The sequence below is a fragment of the Salmo salar genome, chromosome ssa03 (genome assembly GCF_905237065.1).
Source record: "Salmo salar chromosome ssa03, Ssal_v3.1, whole genome shotgun sequence".
Taxonomy (NCBI): Eukaryota; Metazoa; Chordata; class Actinopteri; order Salmoniformes; family Salmonidae; genus Salmo; species Salmo salar.
The window spans coordinates 104,180,703-104,189,941 of NC_059444.1; the positions used below are offsets into that span (position 1 = coordinate 104,180,703).

The window sequence follows — 9,239 nt, forward strand, 5'->3', positions numbered from 1 at the left end:
TGTAAATTGTCTGAATGTTGGAGTGTGACCCTGGCTATACGTAAATAAAAATCAAATAAAATTATTGAAAATGGTGCCTTCTGGTTTTAATATAAGGAATTTGAAATTACTTATGAAATGATTTATACACATGGCTCCAACGCTCGTCTTATGTGGCAGGGCTTGCAAACTATTACAGACTACAAAGGGAAGCACAGCCACGAGCTGCCCAGTGACACAAGCCTACCAGACGAGCTAAATCACTTCTATGCTCGGCTTCGAGGCAAGCAACACTGAGGCATGCATGAGAGCATCAGCTGTTCCGGACGACTGTAAGACCATTAAACAGGTCAACATTCACAAGGCTGCGGGGCCAGATGTATTACCAGGACGTGTACTCTGGGCATGTGCTGACCAATTGGCAGGTGTATTCACTGACATTTTCAACATGTCCCTGATTGAGTCTGTAATACCAACATGTTTCAAGCAGACCACCATAGTCCCTGTGCCCAAGAACACGAAGGCAACCTGCCTTCGTAGCATAACAACACCCACCCGTAGCACACTCTCCAGCAGGTATATCTCACTGGTCATCCCCAAAGCCAACACCTGCTTTGGCCGTCTTTCCTTCCAGTCTCTGCTGCCAATGATTGGAACGAATTGCAAAAAATCGCTGAAGTTGGAGACTTATATCTCCCTCAATAACTTTAAGCATCAGCTATCTGAGCAGCTTACCGATCGCTGCAGCTATACATAGCCCATCTCTAAATAGCCCACCCAATCTACCTACATCATCCCCATATTATTTTTTAAACTTTTTTCTGCTCTTTTGCACACCAATATTTCTACTTGTACATCATCATCTGCTCATCTATAACTCCAGTGTTAATCTGCTAAATTGTAATTACTTCGCTACTATGGCCTATTTATTGCCTTACCTCCTTACTTCATTTGCACACACTGTATATAGACTTTTCTATTGTGTTATTGACTTTACGTTTACATTTGTTTATCCCACGTGTAACTCTGTGTTGTTGTTTTTGTCGCACTGCTTTGCTTTATATTGCCAGGTCGCAGTTGTAAATGAGAACTTGTTCTCAACTAGCCTACCTGGTTAAATAAAGGAGAAATAAAAAATAACTGCCTAAATGACTACTGATGATGGATCAGCACCTAGAGAAATATTATCACAATACTGACCCAGGATCAGCTTCTATTAGCACCTATGGCTGCAAATATTGAGGCGCCTTATTCTAATGCTTACCCAATAAAAAATGCACTAAATCACGTTAGGCTAACACATCATAAAATATATTGAGACAAATTACAGACAGTAAACAAGTAGCAAAATATAATCCGTAGCCATGAAGTGCTTTGAAAGGCTGTTAACTTCTTTGGGCTAGGGGGCAGTATTTTCACATCCGGATAAAAAACGTACCCGATTTAATCTGGTTACTACTCCTGCCCAGTAACTAGAATATGCATATAATTATTGGCTTTGGATAGAAACACCCTAAAGTTTCTAAAACTGTTTGAATGGTGTCTGTGAGTATAACAGAACTCCTATGGCAGGCCAAAACCTGAGAAGATTTCAAGCAGGAAGTGGCCTGTCTGAGAAGTAGTGTTTCATCTTGGCTCTTGGCTCTCTGATCCTCAACACAGGGGCCCCTCTGGGGGTGCTGCTCAGTCTCCTCCTGTACTCCCTGTTCACCCACGACTGCATGGCCAGGCACGACTCCAACACCATCATTAAGTTTGCATACGACACAACAGTGGAAGGCCTGATCACTGACAACAACGAGACAGCCTATAGGGAGGAGGTCAGAGACCTGGCAGGGTGGTGCCGGAATAACAACCTATCCCTCAACGTAACCAAGACTAAGGAGATGATTGTGGACTACAGGAAAAGGAGGACCGAGCACGCACCCATTCTCATCGACGGGGCTGTAGTGGAGCAGGTTGAGAGCTTCAAGTTCCTTGGTGTCCACATCACCAACAAACTACAATGGTCCAAATACACCAAGACAGTCGTGAAGAGGGCATGAGAAAGCCTATTCTCCCTCAGGAAACAAAAGAGATTTGGCATGGGTCCTCAGTTCCTCAAAAGGTTCTACAGCTGCAACATCAATAGCATCCTGACTGGTTGCGTCACTGCCTGGTACGGCAATTGCTGGGCCTCCGACCGCACGGCACTACAGAGGGTAGTGCGTACGGCCCAGTACATCACTGGGGCTAAGCTGCCTGCCATCCAGGACCTCTACACTAGGCGGTGTCAGAGGAAGGCCCTAAAAATTGTCAAAGACCCCAGCCACCCCGGTCATAGACTGTTCTCTTTACTTCCGCATGGCAAGCGGTACCGGAGTGCCAAGTCTCGAACAAAAAGGCTTCTCAACAGTTTTTACCCCCAAGCCATAAGACTCCTGAACAGGTAATCAAATGGCTACCTAGACTATTTGCATTGTGTGCCCCTCCCCAACCCCTCTTTTACGCTGCTGCTACTCTCTGTTTATCATACACTGCTCAAAAAAATAAAGGGAACTAAAGGGAACTAAAAGGGAACTAAAATAACACAACGAGAGTCTTATCTTTAAAATGGTGTAAAATAGTCATATTTTGAAAAATTTAAGTAATATCATATCTAAGGTATTTGAATAACGCGCCACAGGATTCAACTGGCTGTTGAGTAGGTGGGACGCAAGCGTCCCACCTAGCCCATAGAGGTTAAGCTACTGCTACTCTCTGTTCATCATATATGTATAGTCATTCAATCCATATCTACATGTATATACTACCTCAATCAGCCCAACTAACCGGTGCCTGCATACTGTATAGCCTTGCTACTGTTATAGCCTCTCTACTGTTATTTTCACTGTCTTTTTACTGTTGTTTTTATTTATTTTCTTACCTATTCTTCACCTAATACCTTTTTTTCACTATTGGTTAGAGCCTGTAAGTAAACATTTCACTTTTACTGTTCAAAAACTAAAAAATACCGTCAAATACCTTCATACAGTTCATTTATTTTAAAATACTGTGATATAATATTTTGGCCATATCGCCCAGCCCTGTGTGTGTGTGTTCATTGAGCGATACACGTGCAAACACACACTGGATATACACACACACTGGACACACACAGGACACACACACACACACACTGGACACACACACACACACACACACACACACACACACACACACACACACACACACACACACACACACACACACACACACACACACACACACAGGAAACAAACACACACAAACACATTGGACACACATACACACTGGACACACACACACTGAGCAAACACAGGACACCCACACAGGACACACATACACACACACACACGCACACACACAGGACACACACACACAGTTCAAAATGCTGCAACATAGCGCCAAATGTAAAACTGTAAACTTCACTGTCCAAACACATATGGTGTGGACTATGTGTGTCTGGTAAACACATGTGGATCTGGTGAACAGTTATCACTTGTTGACCAACTACAGGAATACTGACCTCAGAGTCTCCAGTTTACAGTGTGGATCCTCCAGTACAGCAGAGAGCAGCTCCACTCCTGAATCCTTCAGGTCATTGTTACTCAGGTCCAGCTCTCTCAGGTGTGAGGGGTTTGACCTCAGAGCTGAGACCAGAGAAGCACAGCCTTCCTCTGTGACTAGACAGCCTGACAGCCTGCAAAGAGTCAAATCATATTAAAATCACACTGATATTCTTTGGTGGTGAAAATATTGGCAGTATATTTATTTTTACATTTTCAGATATATCAGTGTCCTGAAACCTGCCTTATCTATTCATAAATTAATGTTTCATTGTTCTAAATGATCATAATAATGCTTGTAGAGAGAGAAATGTATAGTACAAATATTTGAGTAGACTGACCAGACCAGTTTAAAAAGCAGTATCAGTCAAAAGACAGACAGTGAGGTATCAGATTTAGATTGTATTGAGTATACAGTCCACACCATATCTATTTTGACAGTGAAGATAACATTTTAATGCAGAAATTATGAAAGTGCTGAATTTTTTGGGGGTTGAAGTTGAACTGAAAAGTATAAACCTATCACAATGGAGAAAGACACATTGAAATCATTCACTCCTTATAAACCACCCTGGGATCACTCACTACTCATAAAGCACCCTGGGATCACTCACTACTCATAAAGCACCCTGGGATCACTCACTACTCATAAACCACCCTGGGATCACTCACTACTCATAAAGCACCCTGGGATCACTCACTACTCATAAAGCACCCTGGGATCACTCACTACTCATAAAGCACCCTGGGATCACTCACTACTCATAAAGCACCCTGGGATCACTCCTCACTACTCATAAAGCACCCTGGGATCACTCCTCACTACTCATAAAGCACCCTGGGATCACTCACTACTCATAAAACACCCTGGGATCACTCACTACTCATAAAGCACCCTGGGATCACTCACTACTCATAAAGCACCCTGGGATCACTCCTCACTACTCATAAAACACCCTGGGATCACTCACTACTCATAAAACACCCTGGGATCACTCACTACCCATAAAGCACCCTGGGATCACTCACTACTCATAAAGCACCCTGGGATCACTCACTACTCATAAAGCACCCTGGGATCACTCCTCACTACCCATAAAGCACCCTGGGATCACTCCTCACTACCCATAAAGCACCCTGGGATCACTCCTCACTACCCATAAAGCACCCTGGGATCACTCACTACTCATAAAACACCCTGGGATCACTCACTACCCATAAAGCACCCTGGGATCACTCACTACTCATAAAGCAACCTGGGATCACTCACTACCCATAAAGCACCCTGGGATCACTCACTACTCATAAAACACCCTGGGATCACTCACTACTCATAAAATACCCTGGGATCACTCACTACCCATAAAGCACCCTGGGATCACTCACTACTCATAAAGCACCCTGGGATCACTCACTACTCATAAAACACCCTGGGATCACTCCTCACTACTCATAAAGCACCCTGGGATCACTCACTACTCATAAAGCACCCTGGGATCACTCACTACTCATAAAGCACCCTGGGATCACTCACTACTCATAAAACACCCTGGGATCACTCACTACTCATAAAGCACCCTGGGATCACTCCTCACTACTCATAAAGCACCCTGGGATCACTCCTCACTACTCATAAAGCACCCTGGGATCACTCACTACTCATAAAGCACCCTGGGATCACTCACTACTCATAAAGCACCCTGGGATCACTCACTACTCATAAAACACCCTGGGATCACTCCTCACTACTCATAAAGCACCCTGGGATCACTCACTACTCATAAAACACCCTGGGATCACTCACTACTCATAAAGCACCCTGGGATTACTCACTACTCATAAAGCACCCTGGGATCACTCACTACTCATAAAACACCCTGGGATCACTCACTACCCATAAAGCACCCTGGGATCACTCACTACTCATAAAACACCCTGGGATCACTCACTACTCATAAAGCACCCTGGGATCACTCACTACTCATAAAGCACCCTGGGATCACTCCTCACTACTCATAAAGCACCCTGGGATCACTCACTACTCATAAAGCACCCTGGGATCACTCACTACCCATAAAGCACCCTGGGATCACTCACTACTCATAAAACACCCTGGGATCACTCACTACTCATAAAACACCCTGGGATCACTCACTACCCATAAAGCACCCTGGGATCACTCACTACCCATAAAGCACCCTGGGATCACTCACTACTCATAAAACACCCTGGGATCACTCACTACTCATAAAACACCCTGGGATCACTCACTACCCATAAAGCACCCTGGGATCACTCACTACTCATAAAGAAAATGTACAACTTTTACTATTCAAAACTAAAAAATACCGTCAAATTTATTTAGAAATACGGTGATGTAATATTTTGGCCATATCGCCCAGCCCTAGTGTCTGTGTGTGTGTGTGTGTGTGTGTGTGTGTGTGTGTGTGTGTGTGTGTGTGTGTGTGTGTGTGTGTGTGTGTGTGTGTGTGTGTGTGTGTGTGTGTGTGTGTGTGTGTGTGTGTGAGTTCATTAAGTGATACACGTGTACACACACGCACACACACTGGACATACACACACACTGGACACACACACAGGACACACACACAGGACAAACTGGACACACACACACAGGACACACACACACATACACAGGACACACACACACACACACACTGGACACACACTGGACACACACACACACACACACACACACACATAGGACACACACACAAACACACACATACTGGACACACACACACACAGGACACACACACAGGACAAACTGGACACACACACACACACACACAGGACACACACACACTGGACACACACACACACACACAGGACACACACACACAGGACACACACACACATACACAGTTCAAAATTCTGGAGCATAGCGCAAGCTTGAGTGTAATTCAATGCAGGCATGGAATATGGGACCAAATACTAAACTTATGACTACTTTAATAGAATATAAGTGAATTTGACCAAATAATTAAGACTTCTTCAAATGGGAGAACTAGATACATAAAGTGCTTTCATATCTAAACGGTAAAACAGATATGTATGAAAATACCCTCAACTAAAAGGTGACATTCTGTACTGTCACCTCATATAAAACATCTCAAATCCAAAATGCTGGAGCATAGCACCACGTTTAAAACTGTAAGCTTCACTGTCCAAACACATATGGTGTGGACTATGTGTGTCTGGTAAACACATGTGGATCTGGTGAACAGTTATCACTTGTTGACCAACTACAGGAATACTGACCTCAGAGTCTCCAGTCTGCAGTGTGGATCCTCCAGTCCAGCAGAGAGCAGCTTCACTCCTGAATCCTTCAGGTCATTGTTACTCAGATCCAGCTCTCTCAGGTGTGAGGGGTTTGACCTCAGAGCTGAGACCAGAGAAGCACAGCCTCCCTCTGTGACTCCACAGCCTGACAGCCTGCAACGAGATCATCATGACTTCACAAACACACTGTTAATTTAACACCAGCAGTGTAGAAGGACAATGGCAGATGCATTTGGTTTATTCTCTTAAACAAAATATAGATTCATCTTCCATCTCCTAGAATTGTATGGTCATATTGTTATACTAATGTGAACACCAATGCACTGATTCAATATGTTATTCAATATAATATTATATACATATTATAATACATATTTTTCACTAAACTGAATATTTCTTCCTGATGATTAGTTAAATATCATTTTATTTACTCACAGAACAGCTCTGGAGGCTTTGACCACTGGCAGCAGCCTCAGAAGACCTTCCTCTGATCTGGAGTATTTCTTCAGGTCAAACACATCCAGCTCCTTTTCTGAAGTCAGCAACACAAAGACCAGAGCTGACCACTGTGCAGGTGACAGGTTGGGTTCTGAGAGACTTCCTGAGCTCAGGAAGCTTTGGATCTCCTCCAGTAGAGAATGGTCATTCAGTTCATTCAGACAGTGGAACAGATTGATGCACCTCTCTGGAGAGAGATTCTCCCTGATCTTCTCCTTGATGTACTTGACTGTCTCTTCATGGCTCTGTGAGCTGCTTCTTGTCTTTGTCAGTAGACCTCGTAAGTGCTTCTGATTGGACTCCAGTGAGAGGCCCAGAAGGAAGCGGAGGAACAGGTCCAGGTTTCCTGTCTCACTTTGTAAGGCTTTATCCACAGCACTCTTGTAGAAAGAAACTTCAGGCTTTCTGAACAGCGCAGAAAGGTTCCTGGATGTTGATTGTGGTTTGTCCATTAGATTCTCATTGTTGTTGATGAATGAGAGGAACACATATACAGCAGCCAGAAACTCCTGAATGCTCAGATGAACAAAGCAGTACACCTTGTCCTGGTACAGCCCACAATCCTCTTTAAAGAGCTGTGTGCACAATCCTGAGTACACCGAGGCTTCATTGACATCAATGCCAGCCTCTTTCAGGTCTTCTTCATAGAAAATCAGATTGCCCTTCACAAGCTGTTGAAAAGCCAGTTTTCCCAGTGACAGAATGCTCTCTTTATTCCAGTGTGGACCTGTCTGTTCTTTCCCAAGATACTTTTCATTCTTCTGTTTGGTATGAAACACCACAAGGTGTGTGTACATCTCAGACAGAGTCTTGGGCATCTCTTCTCTCTTATGTTTCAGCATGTGTTCGAGGACTGTTGCAGAGATCCAACAGAAGACTGGAATGTGGCACATGATGTGGAGGCTCCTTGATGTCTTTATGTGTGAGATGATTCTGTTGGCCAGGTTCTCATCCCTGAATCTCTTCCTGAAGTACTCCTCCTTCTGTGGGTCATTGAACCCTCGTACCTCTGTCACCTGGTCAACACACCCTGAAGGGATCTTATTGGCTGCTGCAGGTCGGGTAGTTATCCAGAGGAGAGCAGAGGGAAGCAGATTTCCCTTGATGAGATTTGTCAGCAGAACATCCACTGAGGTTGACTCTGTGACGTCACAACAGATCTTGTTCTTCTGGAAGTCTAGGGGCAGTCGGCACTCATCCAGACCATCAAAGATGAACACAACTTTGTACTTGTTGTAGATGGAGATTCCTGATTGTTTGGTTTCCATTGAGAAGTGATTAAGAAGTTCAATCAAAGTGTTTTTTCCCCCTTTCATCAAATTCAGCTCCCGAAAAGGGAATGAAAATACAAATTGAACATCCTGATTGGCTTTTCCTTCAGCCCAGTCCAGAATGAACTTCTGCACAGAGACTGTTTTTCCAATGCCAGCGACTCCCTTTGTCAGCACAGTTCTGATACGTTTGTCTTGTCCGGTTAAGGGTTTGAAGATGTCGTTACATTTGATTGCAGTCTCTGGTCTTGCTTGTTTCCTGGTTGTTGTCTCAATCTGTCTCAGTTCATGTTCATTATTGACCTCTCCTGTTCCTCCCTCTGTGATGTAGAGCTCTGTGTAGATCTTATTGAGAAGTGTTGGGTTTCCTTGTTTAGCGATCCCCTCAAATACACATTGAACCTTCTTCTTTAGATTAGATTTGAGTTCACGTTGGCAAATCACAGCAGGATCATCTGAATCTAGAAATAACACAGAGGATATTAATGTTACGTCTGTTTTAATGCCTACAGTATTGTAGGACTGTCATAACATTTTAAATTATAATCATTTATCCCCTTAACTGACTGTATAAATGTGTAAATGTTTTCATAATGCATTACAGACGGGTGTGACTGATTATA

General features: G+C 43.7%; 1 protein-coding gene across 2 annotated transcripts in view; it reads right to left on the bottom strand.

Moving 5' to 3' along the window:
- Nucleotides 1–3,344: 3,344 nt before the first annotated feature.
- Nucleotides 3,345–9,239, bottom strand: part of LOC123741798 (NLR family CARD domain-containing protein 3-like) — a 19,419-nt gene continuing 13,524 nt past the window's right edge. The window contains exons 6-8 of one of the 2 annotated variants that reach the window (XM_045716005.1): nt 7,283–9,071; nt 6,827–7,000; nt 3,345–3,679 (exon numbers count right to left, since the gene is read on the bottom strand). In XM_045716005.1, coding sequence (XP_045571961.1) covers nt 3,490–3,679; nt 6,827–7,000; nt 7,283–9,071 — 2,153 coding nt within the window. In that variant the 3' untranslated portion in view covers nt 3,345–3,489. Of the gene's footprint in view, nt 3,680–6,826; nt 7,001–7,278; nt 9,078–9,239 lie in introns of those variants that run through there. The other variant, XM_045716006.1, reaches the window with a different exon arrangement.